The sequence below is a fragment of the Anser anser genome (assembly GCF_964211835.1).
Source record: "Anser anser genome assembly, chromosome: 8".
NCBI lineage: Eukaryota > Metazoa > Chordata > Aves > Anseriformes > Anatidae > Anser > Anser anser.
The window spans coordinates 28,963,122-28,984,754 of record NC_139728.1 but is presented as its reverse complement, the minus strand read 5'-3'; the positions used below and the strand labels follow the sequence as shown (position 1 = coordinate 28,984,754).

At 43.6% G+C, this 21,633-nt stretch overlaps 1 protein-coding gene across 24 annotated transcripts in view; it reads right to left on the bottom strand.

The window, feature by feature from the left end:
- Window positions 1-742, bottom strand: part of NFIA (nuclear factor I A) — a 352,139-nt gene extending 351,397 nt beyond the window's left edge. For 16 of the 24 annotated variants that reach the window (XM_083846019.1, XM_083846041.1, XM_083846030.1 and 13 more), the window contains exon 1: window positions 424-737. In XM_083846019.1, the coding sequence (XP_083702145.1) occupies window positions 424-519 (96 nt within the window). In that variant the 5' untranslated portion in view covers window positions 520-737. Of the gene's footprint in view, window positions 1-423 lie in introns of all 24 variants that reach the window. The other 8 variants (XM_083846029.1, XM_083846038.1, XM_083846042.1 and 5 more) reach the window with 5 other exon arrangements.
- Window positions 743-21,633: the final 20,891 nt, after the last annotated feature.

Sequence of the window (21,633 nt, the reverse complement as noted above, 5' to 3'; positions counted from 1 at the left end):
GGCTGAACTTTCCACCTCCCCTCTTTACAAAATAGTGCATGGTAAAAAATCACGCACACGGACGCTTGAAAGCAGCAGATAAAGTAAAACAAACTGAGCACCAGGCAGCCGACCGAGACAAGTTACTCTGCACGAGGCTTTTGCAAACTACTTCTTTGCATAGTTTGTGTATTTTTTTTATTTTTTTTTTCCTTCCTTAAGGAGAATTGAGAAAGCTTCCCTGTGGAAACTGTAGTGCACATTAACGGTCTCCTGTTACACAGGGGAAAGCACACAAGTGGGACAAGTGTGAGGCTGCTCCACTGAAGAGTGTGAAAAAAATCAAATGTTAATTTGATAAATGTGAGGTCTGGGACATTTTGTCAAAGAGGGAGGGAAAGTAGAAAAGGGAGAAAAAAAAAAGCAGCCCTGCTGCCAACTCACCATCCACCAAGTTCTGGCCGAGATGTCGTAGCAGAGCTGCCATTTGATGGAGCCGTCGGAGGTTTTCCCTGCCATTATGCTGTCAGCAAGCTTCATCTGATGCTAACTCACGGGAGATAAGACACCTAATTGAGAAAACATTTGCACTGGCATGTTGGGCAACATGTAGCCCGGTCCATACCATATGGAATCATGGGTAAAAAAAAAAAAATCTCCTTGACAATGAACCAATCTCTCACAGACCCAGTGGCAAGGTGAAGTGGAGATGAAAAGTCATCTGCTCCTAGCACTGTCTTCTCCTCTCTCTCTCTCCCTCTCTCTCCCCCTCTCCCTCTCTCTCACTCACTCCTTTTTTTTTTTTTTTTTTTTTAAATAAGAACCCACTGCTCAACATCAAAGAGAGGCGGTCAAAATTAGGGCTTCATCACTCAGATGATTTTGGTCTGCAAGGTTTTTCTTTCCTTTCCCCTTTTTCCTTTTTTAAGAAGAATAAAGAGATTTAATAGGACAAAGGCAGGTAGTGGACTGCGGAGGGAGATCGCCACAGGCTATTAGCCTAAAATTTCTGCTTGACAGATGGAACTGCTTAGAGACTATCATGCAATGTTTTGATTTTTTTTTTTTTTAAAAAAAGACTTTCAGTCTGATTCAGTATCTGTTTATCGCAGCTACTTTTCTCATGTACGTGACTGGGCAAAAAAAAAAAAAAAGACTGAGCAAAAAGAATTGCACCTTTCTTTTTTCTTTTTCTTTCTTTCATAACTGTGCATATAATTATTTAAGCAATGCAAGAGCAAAACAAAAGTATAAACTGCTTGAGTTTATTTCTCGATTCAGTGAGAGGAGCTTTCTGAAAGAATCAAATGCTCTTTCATTTATTTATTTAATTGATTTAAATAAGAGAGACGTTAAAGTTTTGGCTCTTTGTTCCCTCTTGATTTTAGATACCAGATCTTATTCTTTAAATGAATGACTTTTCATATGAAGGTTCAAATGGCTAAAGTGCTCCCTAAGAGCCAAACAATTTCCTTCTTGTCTTTTTTTTTTTTAATATTTTTTTGCCACCGTATTTTAAAAACTTGTTTTTAATGTTACCCTTCCTGACACCATCAGGCAATAATGCCAAAAGCCTCACAGAGGTTTGTTTCTTCCTCTGGGCATCAGTATTCTCCACAGCATTCATAATTTAAATGCAGAATTGACAGATAGCTTGGAAAAAAGACAACTGCAGAATAAATAGTTTTGGAAAGTTATAAAATCCTGGTAATGTTCAATGTTTAGATCCTTCCCTGGAAAAACAGGTAAAAGATAATTGTATATTTTATTATAAACCTCTGTTTCCCACTTCTGCTGGGGCACTGCAAACAGAAGTATTACTTTTAGGACAGCTGAGTATTAAACAGGCAGCAAATGCTTCCCATTTAAGCCGCCCCGCGACGGATGCTCAGCTCTGAGCACCACCACCCCACAACAGGGCACTTCAGTCCGTGCAGCAGCGCCTTCCCTCAAGTGCTCGAAAAAAATGAACTTCTGCACTGGCCACCAGACTCGCCAGGAACATCGCCTGGGTCTGTCGAGCCAGGGGCTGGTAGAGCTCGCTCGCTCACAAACAGCGATACGCTGCGAATCTTTCTGTCGTTTGGATGCAGGAGGAAAACGGATCAAAAATATCCCCTCTATTTTAAACAATATCTATTTCTGCTTGTATCAAAAAGGGAAGCTTGTGGGCGCACAATTCCTCGTTTGATTGTTTTGTGTACTAACAATTGTTTAACTATTTGGCTGCAGCAAAATTGTAATTCCGGGCGGCACAGATTACAAAACCGTCATTCACACAGGACAGAACTAACTTTCATCCAGCCTCAGTAATACTTTCAGATCTCTGTGATGTGCGAGATAAGCAAATGACTTAGGATAAAATACAAAGTGCTGATGTAACACGCAGGGGTTAGTCTTTGTTTTTGCCCCAGCCCTAACCATCTATTGGGACTGTACAAAAAAATATGTCAGTGCATGATCTGCACAACTACTTCACATCCCAGTTCGCTTTTTTATTTTTTTTCCCCTGGATAGCAGGTACAGTATCACTGCTACTTGCAGTGAAGGGTCGGACTAGCACGGGAAGTGTTAAGTTTTAGTCAGAGTCCAGGAAAAAAAAAAAAGGGACGCTGTGCCAGGAACTGTCCTTGCACTGGCCGGCCAAAGTGTTTATCGTCTTCTGTTACTTCGGCTTCGCTAACGCTACCTGTCCTCGGCGGGGCTTGCTGCTTCCTGAAAAATCTCCCTGAAAATAATCATACAAAATATAAAGTAAAAACCTGAAGTAACGATTAGCCTTTGAATGGGTGTCAGGTTCGATTTTATGCTGCTGTTTTTTCTGCTGCCTCTCAAAACAAACAACTTGCCCACCCTGCTTATAATTTATTTAGTATTTTATAGCCAGTTGGGCTGCGTATCTTTCCCCTCAAGTTGTGATAAATCTCTGCTCGGTCTATCAGGTTTTCCACTGCCCGATGCAGTTATAGATCCACTGACAAACTTTCTCTTGATTGCTGTATTAACCACTGCTTGGAGAGCACTTAGGTCTTCCTATGGCAATATATTACTTTACTTCAGAATATTAATTATAAACACACTGGATAAACATTTTTTCAGAAGAGCGTACACTTTTCAGCTTATGAATGACAGAAGCATGAAACCATTTCCTTCCTGACAGTACAGCAGTTATGTGCGAAGAAACGAGGAGCGCTGTTGGTTAACTGTGTTTTAAATTCAGCACAATTAGGTGTAGTTAACTTTGCCATTGTTCGTTCTGATGCCGGGGATGGTGGGTTCTTACCCATAGAGCAATTATTCCTTTCATAAGCGGCTGTTGTTAATAGCATTAAAACAAGATTAAATACAACATGTTAAATATTGCAATTATTGTGGAAAATAAAATTATTTGGTGAGCATAATGGGGAGCAAATCAAGCATTTAACATGATCCAGGAAATGCTACTCCAAACAATTGCATTTGTTTTATGCAATTTTTCCCCTTTGATTGCTGACAGATGCCGTTTTGGAAACAAACATCTAAGTAGTTTTCCTTCAATCAGGAAAAAAACCACACACCAGAAAATGGCTACATGTTTTGAATTTAACTCTTGTCAATCAGCATTCTGCACAACACTCCCTGTGAATAGTACTAGGACAAAACGATGCCTTCCAACGACTAATAAGCCACAAAGATGTTTGCTTCTAAATCAGATCTGTTCCGAAGGAAGAAAAAGCTTTCGTGCTGCGTGGACATTCGTGCAGACAGCTGCAAAATCAAAATGCTTGCAATATATGAGTGATACTTCAACTTGGAAATAAGTTAGGTGTCTGTGTTTGTGGGCTACGGGGGAAGAGATTTGTTTTCCGACAGCTTTAGGCCTCAAGCAATGAATTGAAGTACTTGCCAGTTGCTTTCTGACTTCCTACTGGAGAAGTGGCCAACTATCCAAAAATAAATTTGCTTCATTGTCGGGCAGAGTTACCTGCCGCAGCACCCGCAGCACAAGCGTGCCCCTCCGTATCCGCCCTCGGCGGCATGTTTGGTGAGGTCATCGTTGCTATCAAGTGTACGAAACCAGGACGGAATGCTAAAAAAGGCTAATAAAGTATATTAATTCAGATGACTATATCAAGCTGGCATTTTACAGTCTACTGGAAACCGAATGCATGAGAGCATTAGAAATGTTGGCATAGCAGGCGCTTTCTCCAAATGTTGGCTTCTACTGTTCACGTCGGTAAAAGGAGCCCCGCAGAACTGCGTGCAGCTCCCAGCGCTGGGCACATCTCTAGGATCCTGGGGCTCCCTGCTAGAACACCTATTAATTGCACCCTGTCTACTGCTCGTTAACACTTTCTTGATTCCCTTTATCCCCCTTATTTCTTCAGTGGCAATTGCTTAGAACCTTTTTGGAAGATTGCAACTGATTAGATCTGTTCCTAATTTGGGAGGCGTTTTCCTTGGGAAGCCTGCACTTAGACGAGTTACGGAGAGGATTTCCTTATCTCGAGCAGTGACAATTAGTTCAAGTGCCACGTGAGAGCAGGCAGTTGATTTTTGGACAGCCTCTGAACTTATGCAAAGTTGCTGACAATGAGTGTGTGTTCTAGCTTTTGGAAATCCTATAATCCTGGCTTCAATCAAGAGGATCTGCTGTTGCTGAAGGCGTAAACAAGGACAGAAGCAGCACGTGACCGCTGCGCCTGCACCTTCAAGAGCTCCTCAGCCAAAATGAGTGCAACAGTAAAGCTTCTGCGGGATACTCAAGGTGACCCACGCATGCTGGATGATGTTGCCAAACCCAGGGAAAGAAGTCCTTTCCCCTTCCACAGGAAAGTTGTCTTGGTCTCTGCATTTTCCCCGTAACTCTGTTGTATGTATTCCTGCCCGTCCCCCTCTCGCTCCTCTGAATTTCTTCTTGCCATCTGCACTCCCCCTTTTGCCTCATCTGAAGCAAGCACCAAGATCCCGCTCCTGACAGAACGGTCTGTCAGCACGGACACCCTGACATCACAGACAGGGCTGGGACTTTGCGTCTGAAAGAAACAGGAGGAGCAGATAAAAGGACTTAAGGGGAAGGAACGGCACACAAACTTTACAAAAAATGTAAAAATTCTTCTCTATCAACCCAAAATGTAAAGGAACATAAGCCAGATTTATTTGGAAGTTGAAATATACCCAACTATTTCCTAATGTGTGGCCATAAATCAACACAACAGTCCAACACATCCTTCACCTGAGACAGGTACCACCCCTAGAAGCATGCACTCCGCGGCCCCAATGCCTGTGACAGCCAGCCAGGTCTCCTGAGAAGGGTTAGGGGGGACAAATCTGGAAAAAAAGCTTAATGCTCATACCTGGGAAAGGCTTTCAGAGGGAAAGGAGGACTTCTGCCCTGGAAATATCTAAAAGATCTAAGTAAATGCAAATTCACAGAAATGAAAATAAAAGCATTAATCTAAACTACAAACTCTGTTTTGATGCAGCTGCATCAAAGGTAACATTACCCCCTGAGGAGGGCATGCAGGACGTACCCTGAAAATATTCTTATCAGGTAAATGGGGTTGGAATGTCACCTTACTACTGTTTTCCTTTCTCTTCCTAGAATGAAATATTAACAAAAGTAACTAACTGTTATTTCTATTGCTAACTTTTTTTTTTTGTATAAAAAATGGTAATGTTTAGAAGCCCAGCCTTTCCTTTATTATTTGAAATATATTATTTTAACTCTGACATTAGAGGGCATGCAGAAGATGCTGCTTTCCACCATCTCCAGAGCCACTGCAAAACTCTAATAGTAAGATTCATAACTTGTAGGAGAGGAGCTCAAGAAAACTAAAAGGTTAATATATTCTAACTAGATGTTGGGTATAGAATGTCAGATCTGTCAAATTTCATTACAGTTTGCTGCTCAATGAAAAAGATTTGATTTCTTTTGCCACTGTCCTACTATGTTCAAGTCACACAGTGCCAGCAGCAACCAGCCAACGACCACAGGCTGGCACTGAGCGGGCCCGAGTGGGAAGCCAGCCGCAAGGACCATCTGTTTCCGATTTCTAGCGAAGCCAAGATGTGCAGTGAAGTGCATTCCATTCACCCAGCCAGCCTTCTCCCTGCTCAAGTTATTAGTGTTACAAGTGAAATTATCTTTTCCAAACAGCGGGGGAGCTATAATCCTTATGGAACAAGACTTAAAAAAAAAAAAAAAAAAAAAGGAAAAAAAGGGGGAGAAAAAATAGGACAGAAAAATGGTCCCCCCTACACCCTCCCTTCCCAGTTCAAACATCTTTTGTTAAAGTTGTTGATGACAGTTTGGAAATTTAATTGCCATATTCATGAGTTTCATCATTTTAACGGATATTTCATTAGGAACTATATCCTCTAACGCAAGAACGTGTGCTTCAGTTCATGGGATCTAATGCAATAACCCATTCAAATATATTTAGAGCGCTATTTATGAATAAAGTTAAAAATGACAAGATGAATGCTCATTTAAGTCTCCCTAACATTAAGTGCCTTGAAAAACATTGTAGGTTTTAAAGTATAATTTAAAGTGAGATTGCATAAACAGCGCTAATTACATGCTACTTACATTGTTTCAATATGTAATGCATATGTTTAACCTCTCCAGGAGAGGATTGGTCTTGGCACAGCACAGGGGGGATTTAAGGGTATGCTAAACTGATAACTGTCGAATGAGCCCTGACATAGGATATTGGTCTCCTACTGTTACCTAAATGCCAGGTGAAACCAAAGGATTTATTGAAGGGAGGGTGGAAAGGACACACACACACACACACAAAGACAACACAATGAGGTGAAACTGAGAAGTTTATTTTCAAAGGGGGAAACATTTATCCTTTGACACCATTCCATTCCAGTGACTTTATTTCTAATATACCATGAGATTAATGATGTGGCTACTGTCACTGTGTCTGATGAACACTGGCAGAGCTCTGGAGCAGTTGCTCCCTCTACAATTATTGGACTTATTTGTAAAGTGGCATATATAAGACAAACTTGCTCCCTGTGCCAGCCAATTGGAAAAAATCTTATTCAGAAGTACAGAATTTTGGTTTTCTTCTACTGCACTCTATATATAATACACAGTTGATTTAATATTTTCTGGTTTATTTATTTATTTTTTTTAAGTTAACAGTTGTTTGACAGTGTTTTCATGTCATATAATAATCTCAGTATGACTCCTATGAAAAATCCAATCATAAATAAAGTAGTAAATTTTCACTACGACAGAGATTCCCAACACGCCAGAGGGGAGTCAATATTTAAGCCTTTGCTAAGGGATGGCATAATTGAGCATTGCCCTGAGTGGCTGATACCACACATTAAGAATAACTGTTGAGTCACCTGAAAACTAATTCTCATTCAGCCCCACTTTAGGTTTTATCTTTACTCGGTGTCTTCAGTGATCCATGGACACTGGCTGCTGTTGCAGGAGGACGTTACTTGAGCTGTGGCTAAATTGGTACTAACACAAATCATAACCTCATTCTCAATTGTCTCTCTGCATATACAGAAACATCTAAAGCTGCATACATTGCCTGTATTTAAGATGTCCTGATGTACTAGAACTAAAACGTATTTTCTCCACGCAAGCTTGCTTCCATGTAGATAAAGAAGGAAGTGGAATAGGGATGCAGAAGAGTCCAAACACCACAAGAAGTAACTGTGGGGCTCCTACAGACAATTTCTATTTTAGAGGTCTGCAGGGTATTGTAAGAGAGGCTACTAGCAAGCAAAAATCATCAGGCTCAGCACATTTCCATAGTCAGCTTGGTCAGGCTTAGGAGGCTGAGTACTGATACCTACTGCACAGACAACTTGGGTGGACTGTTTGGTAGTCCAGGCATAGGCAGGCCTCGTGTCACTCCTCCTTTTGAGTTTGTAGGTATTACAGAAACCTACAAACTCAACATTACATGAAGTAATGCCTAAAGTATGCCTAAATGTCTCAAGTAGATTGAGAACTACCTTTGGATTCAAAGACCGCGGTGTCATATGCCACAGGAAGCTTTTCTCTCTCTGAAACCATGTTCTGATTTTCACTTATTCTTCCAGTTTCTGATAACTAGTTGCTGCAAGTGGCTCACAGTAGAAAGGAAGACTTTAGTATTAATCAAGAGTGATAGACAAGTGCCCAAAGTCTAACTGGAAATGGCTTTCTTTCATAGGACCTGCTGAGTCCACCAGTGCTGATGGATTCACAGGCAGCAGTGCTAAATCAGTGCCTTTTATGATCTACAACTACATGAAAGGCTGTGACTACTCCTTCCTAATGAGAGACTTCTGTAATGCTTTCTGCTTAGGGCTATTCTTGAGGAATAAGGAATCCAAGACAGATGTGGCAGTGACCATCATATTAATCTCGAAGACCAAATCCCTCAAAGCAAAGGAAATATGAACAATTAAAACAATAAATACACTGAATCATATGGATTTCCAGTGCCCTCAGTACTAACAACAGCTCCACACACACTTTGCAATTTTAGTCCATGAATAAGTAAATCCTCTTCAGTCTTTTTAACAAGATTAAAATGCTACTACTATTAAAACCACCCTTGTTTGCTGGTTCACATGTCTATTTAAATACCTGCCTATTCCTCAGCTTCACCTCTTGAGGTGTCAGACTTGTCCTCCTGACAATACGGCTGAATGGCAGCCAGCAGGCTGAACAGCACACCTGGAAAACTGTGGGGAAGGACTGAGCTGCATGGAAGCAAATTTTACAAGTGAACCTGATATAATGCATTAAAGTGCCTCTGGATTACTGAACATTTTACAGCAAGATAACACTTTGGTGATGCTAAGATAAATGTACGCTCTTGTGTAATCCATGCCACTGAGCATCACATCCTGGAAGGCAAATCTCTGTACATAGTTTATTCGAAAGACATCACTATAAACATCCTTTTTTCTGTTAACTGGTCATACAAAGGAATTTCGGAGATTGATTAAGTCTGCAACACTTGTCTTTGTGAGGTTCCTTTTTTTGTTTGTTTTTAATCTCTTTCGAAAAATATCCACAGCAGCCGTAGCTCATCAAAAATAAATAGTTCCATAAAGAAGGGGGGGAAGTTTCAGCTAATCAAACTGATAGTTGTTCATGAGCTTAGAACTAAAGAAAATGTGTTACTTCAGATTTAGAAGATCAAATTTAGTTCAAAACATGGTGCACTGCTAGCAAAGAGGAGACTATACAGAAATTCTCTGATGGGGATCCACATTTAAGGGGAGGGCATGTTCTGTGCACAAAGGCTCCTTTAGGGCGGTGACAGACAGGGCCAGGAAGCTCCCCAGAGGCACTAACAAATAACTTGCACCCTACGTTCAGCCTAATCATGGCCCTTCTGGCCATGTCCTCCTGTATGCCTGCGGGTAAAACAGAGGTGGTGGCCCTTATGCCACCATGTCACCCGTCTCTCCCAGCCTTCTGCCAGCTCTGAAGTGGCAGGAGTTCACAGGAACCCAGAAATCACTCAGGGCGCTACGCTTTTACCTTCATAAGGTATGGAATGACTGTGAACTTGACTCTGTGCCGTGGATCAGCCGTGCTCAGTGCTGAAAAGCTGAGGAATGGTTTCAAAGCAGGCTTTGAAGCCTACTCAGTAGGAATGGCTGGAATGTGCGTCTGCGTTACCAGCGGGCTGCTCTGGTACTGCGAGGAAAAACACAAAGCTGAGTCACAGCAGACGACAATGCTGCTGACAAAATGTTTTAAACTGCAAGCTAAAACAACAATGGGATTATTTATGGACTGCAACTCTTATTTTAATGTCAATAAATGTACTGGATAAATTCCCCTTCATTAGCTGGAAACCTCAGAAGGAAACAGAAATATTCTGGTAAACCACAAACTTGTTCTTAGCAAATACATGGCTACATTTCCACTTCAGAGGCATATCCAGACTGTTTCTTCACTGGGACAATAAATCTCGGGGAGTGAAAAACAGAGTCTATAAATGCAAGAGCTACAAAGTAAGGGTGTGACACACACACGGCCCTCAAGGCTCCAGAGGATGACAGCGGAAAGCAATGAGAGCAGCTTTTTTTTATCCTTTACTCTCTTTTTTTTTTTAATTTTACTGAATGGAAAACATGTCTTCTGAGCTCTACCATTCAGCTCTTAAACCAAATGGCTGGAACGAGTTCTCTGCACTCCAGGAGGTGTTTGCTGTCTTATCAACTGGGCTGCAGGCATCCCAGAGAGAGCAAGTCGTTTTGATGGCTTTGTGCAGGGGGTGGGAGGGGGACGGAGCAGCTCAGCCACGTCCTGCTGCACCTCCCTGACTTCTGAGATGCAGAAGGTGCAAGCCTTTCTTCTGCATAGCTGGCTCCAAAGATATTATGCATCAGTGATGCAATGCTGAATGCAGGACAGTCTAGTCCTTCACCTTCCTACCTTGCCACTGCTGGATGCTTTGTAGAGAAAGAGGGAGAGGACTTGGGTTTGCCACTGGGGCTCTCCCATCTTGGGAGAAACCCCAGCAGAAAGCTGTGGTCAGCTTCTGCTTCCTTGGGGCTGATTTGGAAAGAGATGAACAAGACAAAACATCTTGCCAAGTAACAGTGATGGCTCCCAGCCTTTCTTGAAGGAATTGGCTCATCTCAGGCTGGGGAGCCTGGAAATCAGAGCCAGTGATTGCTTTCTCCCTCTGCTCCTCAGCACTAATTCTTCTTTGCTTTCCCCCTTTCTAAATCTGTGGTTCCGTATCTTAACCTGCACCTAATGGCTTGCAAGCTATTTCCAGAATTGAAAATGTGGTACACTCTTATCTGTGCAGCATTTTGCTTATTTATAGCATCACACTAATGACACTTTAGATTTTCTTCAGAGTTTTTTTCTTATCGTAAGGATGAGACACAAACAATTGTGCCTGTGTCTAAGTACATTCTCTGCCCCTTGATTCAATTTATTTCAGATGCTGTGTCCTCGGGAAGGGGGACTGACGACCAATAAATCAGGTGTTTCCTCCTGCAGTGTAAGTCACCTACTGTGATCAATAAGAAGCAGAAGAAAGAAGTTCTCTTGTTTGCATGAGGTAATACAGACAAATAGCCACATGTATGAGCTAAGAGCATATTTCAAGCCCTATTCTTGGCAAACTGGTGAAGTTGCTCAAGAATAGCTCGTTGTGTTTGAGCAAGAATAGAAAACTGTTTGCTGAGAAGGGATACAGGGGTAAAAATACTGCTCACACCCGAAAGTAAAATGGGGAATTCAGTCCTCGTTGGCTTTCTGCTGAGCCTCTGGGTCAAAATCTCTAGTGCAGTACTCCCATGTCAGAGAGCCCAGATTTCTCACAACCCAGCAGCAAGGAACCTGATGCCCAGCTGAGCAGGGACCAGAAAAGATACCTGGGGACAGCGCTGGAGCTTTGCTGGCCCTGCCCGTTAGTGCTGGCTTGTATGGGATGTGCTCTCCCCCCTGCACAACCTTCCCTGCTTCCCACCTCGAGCGAGGACATTGCGGTGTCCCCGAGCACCCTGTGAGGCGATGCGAAACCCGTCACGGCATGGGTTTATTTTTCACTGGACGAAATTATTCTAAGTCTCTGTAGATAGGCAGATATCAAGGAAGCCTGCACAAAATGCAAAGAGCTACAAATATAGTCATGTGTAAACGTTTACACAAAATGTTGCTTCAGTAATAATTAAAAAAAAAATAAATCTTAGGCCTCAGTATACAAGAGCTGAACCTGTCAGCTGTGCACAAGTCAACGGGGACCACGCTTCCTTTCCCCTCCTTTCTTCCCACAAAACCTCAGCCAGACTTGGCTGAAACCTGCTTTGTCACTCAGTTTTGCCAAATATTTGCCTACAGATGGGCCAGACTTGCTTCTGGGTGCTTACCTGGAGCAGAGCTTTTGTGACCATAACATGAGGACTCAACACAAATAAATGGCATAACACTATCTTTATACGAAAAGAAGCAAAGTCTACAAATTACAGACACTTTTCATTAACAGGGCAAATCCCAACTCTTGAAAGGGGAGCAGTGAGAACTGCAACAGTACAAGTGGGAACAGTAGGAAGTGAGGGGAGAATCATTCATCAAAGGATGGGAAAAAGCCTCTACTTTTTTTTTAATCTTCATGACCTATTTTTTAAGGTTCACCAAGCTCGTGCAAGTTCACAGGTTCCAGTGATGTAGGTCAAAGAACAGGTATGCTTTTATAACTGCAGAGAAGCTCACCGCAAGTACTGCAGGACGACTAGTCCTCCTAAGGCTACCCACAGCCACAAACAGCTCCCTAATACGTGGCACAAACACGCAGACACACAGCCACAGCCTTTGATTCAGAAGTTTATGTAAAGCTCGTACTGAGTTAGGCTCCCAAACATGCAGTATTTGAATACCTTCCAGAATGAGCTGCTTTGCCCCTCGTTCTGCTTTTGTAGAGATCTCTAGCAGCACCTCCATGCTTGTATTCACTCTCAGTCAGGAGTGGATATTATTTTGCCTAGAGCACCTCACTTTAGCCTAAAAAAAAATCCAAACCAAACCAGAATCAGGTTCCTTCTAGTAACTGCTTCACCTGAGAATATAGCCATCACCTTCCTAAAGGGAAGCAGCGTTAGCTCGAGCTTGTCTGTGCTTCTGCTGGAAGACCAGGGCTCCGGTGGATAATCTGAAAGATTACTCCACAGTGGATTAACCCTGACAACACTTACCAAAAATGTCACACCACAAATATGAGCCAGGAATATGTTCCTGGGAAAGCCGCCTGGACCAGTGTAAAATTAGAGAGAATTGGGACACATTACGTAGCATACAATGCAAACACTTCATAGTCTGTGAACATGTCGCTATAGCTGCCTTTACATTAAATTAAACCAAATAAAGAACTTAAGAAAACTAAATGCAGTCATCGTCCCTCCTCCCCCCAGCCTCTGATGGCATTATACCTGCAGCCCCGTGGGACCCCGGTGGGACAGGACTCTCGTGCTGTCCCCGTGTACCTCTCCCAATGCCTCACTTAGAGCATTAGTGTGTTGCTGTGTGTTGGGGATGAAAATGAAGGGATGGGACATTTGCACCTCCCATCCTCTCTTCAGCACACATTCCCTTCTTTTCCCCTTTCTGCACTGCATCACTTCTCAGCCCTGCCTTCCAGCAGCTCGTATTATTTGGGGTAGGGATCTTACTAACTACTTACACTGCACCTAACAAAATAGGGCCATGAGTGCGGATGGGGTTTCCGGAAAATTTCATAAGATGATTTTTACGCTAAATAAATACCTACAGAAAAGATACTGGTAAAACCTGTCCTTTTCTAAGATTCAGTAACAAATCAAGTATTTGGTGCATAATAGGCAATTCATTTTCCTGTGCATTTACTCTGCTCTATTTAAAACATAAAGCACTTAAGGATATTTGGAGTATGCAAGAGACTATTACAAAATCAATTTCTATTCTGCTTTATAACTCAGCCACTTAGAGCCTTAATTTCCTACAATTCACCTTCTTACATTCCGACCCATTAAAAGTGGGACCAGCTTCCTCCCGAACTCAACCATGTGCTCTGTAGAGCGAAACTATCGGGGCCATCACCTCCACTTGCATGTTGCCTACATCTGTGCACTTACAGCATCAGTTCAGGTTGTCTGCACTTGTTTGGGAACCGGCTGCCTCTCTTGCCAAGGCTCGAAGGAGGGAGCTTTGGTTTCACCGAGGGATCTCCCGTTACGCTTTACAAATAAACAAACACCGGGGTACCTGGCAGGAAGGCACGGCCCTTCGGTGAGCGGGGCTCAGGCTTGGCAGAGGGCAAACGAGGCAGCATCGTTTTCACTCCAGCACAAAGTGTCTATTCTTGACTACTTGACCAAAGGAAGCAAAAGCAGAGGGACGACCAGCAAAGCACATCTGCAGGGCTGTATTTCACAGGAAGCAGCGCAGCTCCTCTCCAGATAAGTTTCACCGAAGAACAAAGGCGGATTTTGTTCGGTGCTTCAAGAATGATGCATTGAACCTGGACCTTGCTTTTCAGTCCCTGAAAACAAGGCCTACGGAGTGAAACCTAATTTCTCCCTCTCCCTTCTGCGAATTAGCTGCATGATTTTTAAATTAGCCCTCTGCTTCCCGTATGAAAAAATCTGAAAATACACACACTAATCTCCAAGTTTCTATGTTTTACTTATTGATTTTGCAGACTACACATAAGTTAGTGCATCTGAAATAAATGTCAGAGAAACAACAGCTAGGCCAGTTATGCAAAGCTTAGCCTCCAAGGCTCAGCTGCTTTCAACTTTAAGAAACAAAACATTTATGACTGAGAATAAGACACACGGGGTAATAATAAATTAGCAGGCAGTATCATCACTGATTGTAAAAATATTTTGAGCTTACATCTTCCACGTACATCATAACCTCAGAGGCATACTACCCACTACAATTGGTTTTCCAGTAACTCAATGATGTGTGTTTTTGAATGATAAAAGCAGCAGTGGGTGTAGTGGGAGCAAAAGCCATGATCATATTAACAGCAAACAGCAGAGCACCCATTACCTCTTGTCCTGGTGTTTTTTGTTTGATTGTTTGTTTGTTTTTGTTTGTTTGTTTTAGCTTGAGCAGCATATTCCAGTAAACGCAGAAGACACACTGTCAAGTACTTCTTTATAGTTTAATTTTCTTTTTTTTTTTTTTTCCCCTTTTTAATCTCCATTGCTTGCAATGTCCTTGCCCTCTTTACAAGCTGCAGCCTAATATTCCCTTCTGTCAGTTTTGTACCTTTTCTCTCAGCAAAGAATGACTGGGGATGAAAAACAAAAAAACCACCACCACCACCACCAAAAACCCTCAAAACTTCTGGCCCTCTCCAAGGTAAGAATAAAAGATAAAGCTTAAAATATGAAGTTTTGTATCAAAATTTAAAGGAACTGATAAGTTTGAAGGAAGATCATCTGTACTACTCCTCACCATTGCTCATTTTCACTATGCTCAGCTCTGCAAAAAACAGTGGAGCATTTTACAGCAAACAATAGCTTACAGTAAGTGCAGCCTGGGAGATCTCTGCTCTTTGTACTTGTCACATCTCCAACGATTCTTCCAGCATTTTGGGAGCAGAGGCTGTGAGATGTGATGACTACAAGGCAGCAGAGGGCTGGGGGAGGCTCCCTGGACCTGGGCATTATCACTACAGCAGCCTGGTGATGCCCATTTGATAATCTCCCCTCGGTGGCTGCCTGCCTGGACCACGGACTGGAGGGCGAATGCTGCTTGTTTTGCTCGAGGCAGATGTGATCACCTGCGGGGCCATCTTCAGGAAGGAGAAAACATCCAGAGCCCCTGGATTTGTAGATTGGAAGATGCTATTTCATTTTTTTTTTCCCTAATTCCACTGTAGAAACTGTCTCTTGGTGGTTACTGATGGAAATTTTCCTCTGGTTTCAAGACCTATAAGAAAGATTTTCTTTCTGGTAACTTAAAATCGAATTTCTGCAGGCTGCTAGTTAACCATTTTGCACTTGGCATGTGCTGTACATCATACAGGAGCGCTCCTTATGCTTTAGTCAGCATATTGCTTCAGCATCGCAGTCAGCGTTGCACATTTCTGTACATAACCTGCCATTTGCATTAGCTGCGGGACTGAATTTGATTTAATCTCTTTCTCCCCTCATGTATTGCGACTCTAAAAGAAACAGCAACACAAGGAAAAAGATCTCACCTCCCGAGCTCCCCTCCCAGCCCCCAGACAACACAAGCGCTCCGAGAGCTAACTGGATGGCATCGCAGCCAGCAACTACTCTCCAGCAGTACCGGCGACACTCTAGTACAGTAAGCATTTGGGTCACCAGATGCCGCCGTGGCAGTGAGAAAAGCTTTTGCCTGCATCTTCCCCAGCCTTCCCCATACACTCCTCTGAACTTCTTCCCTCTCCTACCCTACTGCAGGGCAGCGGATCAGCTCTGCAGCGCACCACCAGCAGCCCCCAGGGCAATTTCTCCAACCCAGCCTCTGCTCTACGTGAAGCCAGTCACCGGAGGATCCCAGCCTGGTATGCACAGCCCGGCTACCAACTCCAGCACTGCAAACCAGCCAACCAGCCTGAGCTGGCAACTGAAATGACTCTTTTGACAAAGGAGCAGACCCCTGCTATCCACGGTAAACTAGCACAGGCAGCTCCACACCTACGGGCAGGAGGAAATCCCTGCCTGATACCGGGAAATCCCGAGGCTGGTGTCCACCACCTCACAGGGATTATTTTGTAAAGCAGTATGTTCCAACCTGGGGGTCATGGCCCACAGTAACTTCTTTATTATGTTTCTTGCTGCCTGCTTCTTTCTGCAATGAATCTACCCCACAAATCTGACATTCAGGCACCTACTCCTATGTGTAGAAGCAAGCAATAAAACAGGGCAATAGACATAATGAACAAACATCCAGAAGCTAGCCTGGTTTTCAGATAGCAGCACTGCACAAAGATGGTCTTGGGAAAAAAGATGAATGTATCCTCCCTTGGAGAGGACGGCATGCTCAGTGGAGACAGGCTCTCCACCCAATATTTAGTACCGCAACCCGAGTATGTTTCCCGTGGTATTTCCTGGCAGAGGCCATACAAGATGTGACCAGTCTGTGGGAAAGTGAGAGCAGGGCGCGATTTGGATTTTAATGGGGCTGGGGGTCTGCACACCTGCCACAGCATCAGCTGAGACACGGCTGCAGCGGGCCACAGGGCCAGCTGATGCTGCTGAAGGCAGAGGCCAAGCGCAATGACAAGACGAGTCCTCTGCAGACATCCTTCTTTAATTACCGTGCTTTCAGCCTCCTGCTCCTTCTCCACCCTTCTTAGCTCCCTGGAACACTGAAGGGGATAAAGAGTGGAACAGCAACTGGCTGTCAATTGACTCTGGAGGGAAGCTGGACAGAGAGGAAGGAAAATCCGCTCTGAGATGGCACTTTTGGTCCCCTCTGACCACCACAGCAGCCTAAGCAAAGCCACCTCCCCCTGCTCCCTCCTCTCCCCTCGGAAATCCCAGCAGGGACAGGGACAGCAGCCCGCAGCCGGGAGGGGACAGAAACGCCTCCTGCCAGCTGCAGCAGACCCAGCTGCAGCAGACGACACGTGCTGCTGGACAGGGACCTGCTGGGAGATGCGCCGGGAGCAGCTGGGGCCGGATCCTGTCTGCTCCCCAAATACCCTCCAACACTGCCCTGAAGTTCACTGCGCTCGGGCCAGCTGGTAACAGAGCAGAATGTAATGTATTGTGTCCAGCAATAAACAAAATATTACGTGCACTTTTGATGCTATAAAACCTTTTAAAAGACTTTTAAACCTTTCACCGTGGGACACAATGAAGCCTGTATTGCTATCTGCAGCGGACCTGGCCTTCGAACACATAATTAAGCAGTCACAAATTGCAAAATTGGTTTGTTTGGTTCCCCCATTATGCAAACACTTAAAAGCTTTCTCATTTGTCAGTTGTTCTGTTGTAATTGACAGGCTATGGGCAACAATTATGCAACTTTGAAGCTTGAAGACCTCATCCATGTCTTATCACGATTTCCAAAACACCAAATATTTTACTCTGTACGTTCTCTATGGGTTCAGTTGCTGCACGCACACAGGTGACAGAGCAGCTACCACTTGAAATGAAAGATTTAAAGCTCACTAAGCATAAAGAATCTCCCTCTCATTATGAGGCAGAGAGAGGATTACGCTTTCTATAGCTGACTGTACCATCTCTAACCACTGGAAGACTTCAGAAGCACCAGCATATGCTGAACGGCTTGCTGCATTCTGTAGCCCTAATAGTATGGACACGGATACGTGTCCCGGAGACCAGAAACACCATATGCTCTAGCAAGCAAGTGCTGGGTCTTCTGCGCTGTCTCATGTACTCCTCCTATTCCTCAGACCTCCCAGCGCACTGAATATCCAACACATTTACACGTAAGCAAGGAATATGCTATTGTATGTACCTTATACTCATAAGAAATTTTCTTCAGTGCTTATGTGAAGTACAAAAAAATAAATAGATGCAGGAGATTGTGTGTAAATCATTTAAATCAATTCCCTTCAAGACTTCCAGCAGTAGCTTTTTGGCACTACCCATCAGACCAAGAATGTTTCCAGCACAATTGTTATTGCTGAAGCTTCTGTTCTTTATGCAAAAATCCTAGATTACTGGGATGAAAACAGAACTAGATCAAAAATAACTGAGGGAAGAAGACAACTGAAAGGCAGACATTCGTTCACAGGTTTTTCTAACTATCATCTAGCAGCTATTTAACTCATAAGGGCCAATAGGCCAGTTCAAAATATATGCTACGTTTAATGGCAAGTAGAAATCTTTCTATCCAAACTGCAGCTTTTAAATCCCCACTCTGAACAAGGGTCTACATAAAACACCAAACATCTTGGAGGATCACCAGGAAGAACATAAGGAAGATACGATACTCCTATGTGCTTTTGTGGGTGATGGGGAGAACCACAGTCTGCTCTTTTAAGAGTAGAGAGACCGCTCCCAATCTGGATTTGTACCGATTTTCCAGCAGGAATCCCAATGTGCCAAAGAGCAAAGGTCCAGACTGACTAACGTCTGGGAAGAAGAAACATCTCAGCTTTGACTACCCTGTGCCACATTTTGTTTCACCAGCACAGCTCACAGAGTTCAAACAAAGAGGAGAACTACAGGCAGCAAACAGAACTGCTTGAGGAAGCAAGCAGTGGGACGCCATGCCACAGGGTACTCCAGATGCTACCAGTTTCATTTATTTATTTTTTTTTAAAAAGGTCATTGATGCCAGCATTTGGTAGAAATGCTTTCTTGTACTTGCTAGAACTTGCTTTCCAAATTCAGACTCCCCTCAATCCATTTTTTTCTTCCCCTGCACACTGCCCCCCCCACATTAAGACACCCACAGGTAGCTTGCATGCTTAGTAGCAAATAAAAAAGCTTTGCTATTAAAAGGATAAAGTCCCAATTCCGCTTCCATCTCTATGGTTACAAGGTCGTGACTCCAAAAGGAGTCAAAATTAGACTTCACTTATACCTGTATAAAAGCATTGGCGTGCGAGAGATGCTTTGGATTTGCACCCAAGTCAAATTTAGCCCCTGAAGTTGACTTTTTGTGGGTTTTAGCGAAGGGATTTGTTAATTTTACACGACTAAACATAGAATTGGAAAACGTTAACTTTCTACCCACTTTTTCCAATATGTAGGTTATTGTAAACATCTATTTGCTCAGTTACTTTAGGCTTTAAATTATCGGCGCTGTGGTTTTGGCAACCATAGCCAGCTTCCTCCAATTAACAACGAATGAGAGGGGATTTCTGTGCATTAAAATACAAATCAATACGGGCAATGTTTTACCAGCTTCTCCTGCTCAGAAATACTGACTATTTATTGCTGGTTTGCACCCAGGCTGATTCTACTGTGGATGCACTGCTGAGTGCAGTGTAATTATGAGACCTCTGCTAAACCCTCTCAGCACACAGTATTAGCACCCTGGAGCTAAAAACTGATGGCAGTGCCCAGACACAGCTCTCAAGGTGCTCTTGGCTGAAGCGCAGCCGAATCCATGTGGCAGCAGCACGAGTGCTCTGCTGCCGTGGCTGCCTTGGTGTCAGCACTTCCGTACAAGCTCTGATTTTCGGGGCATTATATTGACTTGGATAAAGAAATGCACTCGTGAGTGAATGCTGGTGTTTGGAGTTCTGCAGTCTGCCTGTATGCAAACAGCAACACCTCCGTTCACCCCTGAGCACATCGCTACTGCACCACTACCTGTGGTTCTCTGAAGCTACACGCCACTTGCTAACCAAAAGGAAGAGGCTTAGCCTTTTACCGGCTTTATTATTTTAAAAATCACTAAATGAAGTGGTTTTACAGATCTAATCAAGGAATGAGAAGGCTGTTAACAGAAACCCCAAATGTCCAGCAAGTAAAAAAGCTTTAGGGCCTTGCCCTGCCCCTGCTCAGTACTCACACATCCCTTTGTGGTCAAACAGGATCTTGGCTGCCTATGTCAGTGCTTACAGGACCTTGAGGCCAGCATGTCTCTGGCTCCAAGACTTCCACCCAGAACAAGAGTCCTGCGATCCCACGAGGACCACGTTAAACGCTTATATCCAGCGGCACCTTTGTGAGGGCTGGGGGACGCATTCAGACTTCTCTGTGCTCTGGGCGAAAGCAAAATGCTGCAGAAAAACACGGTCAGGCTGCTCTGCCTGCCTCCTCCCTGCCCACACAGCATCAGAGCCCCAGCTGCAGGCAGCACACACCGCAGGTCATCAGTCTTTGCCCTCCCTGCCAGCCCCAGTTTGTCTTTTTAATGCCCCGTGGCTGTGAGCGAGGTGGGGATGCTGCAGAGGCAATCCCACCCTGCTCTGAAGGCTGACCCCCTGCGCCTGGGCGCTTTACCCCTTCCGCTCACCTGGTGGGTTGGCCACGCTTCAGCACGCCTCTCAACGAGGTTGTGAGTGATTTGAATGGTGTGTGATGCACGTCAGCAAGCCGAACTCTCAGTAACTAATGGTTCATAAAGACTTCGGGTATCCAAAATAAGCCTGGCTGTATGAGTGCAATCTGTTCCTGATCAGAAGCAGGTGAGAGGAACAGCACTGCGAGCACCTGGGGAAGGGTGGCTGGGGTTCTTTAGGGCTGCTGTAGCCCTAGCACCCCTTTCATGCTCTGACAACAGGTCTAAGTGGCCCCAAAAATCAAAGGTCTGCAAAGGACAGCAGCAGTCAGGTATTTCAAAGCCATACTCCTCCAACTTGTATCAAGTATTCCTCGCCCACACGGGAGAAGCAATGTCAGACTAAACAAATCTTGAAAAACGGGGCAGAATTTCATTGAAATAAGGTAATTTTCACAGTGGTTTCAGCCCAAAGTAAGAATTACCAAATCACCAAAAAGCCCCCAAACAGCCACCAAAACTCCACGGTATTTTTCTTTGCTCTTTGACAGTTTAACCAACAAACGCAATGTACAAAAGCATTCAAACTACTTTGTCTGGAAACCAAAAAACAGAACATTGACATTATTTCAGCTGCTACAAAACATTCAAACAGTGACTACAGCAGGAATGGGGTGTGGGAGAAATATTACCCTTGTGCAACTACTGGAGTTAGTGGGAAGAAATACATTTCTTTCAGAATTCTCTTCCCCTTATTTTTTCCAACCATTATTTGAGCTTATTTTTTAATAAAATAAAAAATCTGTCTCCTGACCCTTGGAAGATGCCTTATTTTTACTAAGGATCAAAAATGGATTTTCAAAAATGCTTTGATTAAATGAAGAAGAAGGAAAGATGAATAGACAGCTAAATATCCTCTAATAAGCCAAGTTAATAAGGAAAATGGTTCTAATCTCTCTTTGATAATGGCTCCATTGTTTTGACTTCGGAGGCATGAGGGAAACATACATTCAGCGATGCGTTCCCATGACTAAATCACCTGGAAGACCATATTTTGTGTTTGAAAGCTCTTTTACAATGTCTTTCCCAGAGTGGATGCCCATGCTGCTTTGATGTGGTTAAGCAATTTTGCACAATCGTGTAATAGATTAAATTAGAGGTAGTCTTCCTTGAACATTTGTATGCTAGGTCTGGGTGTTAGATGGAGCTCAGCAACATCAATTCCTGTTGAAGAAGCATACCTGAAGGCACCAAGCGCTTTGCAGGAAGGGTTTTAATAACTTCAAGAA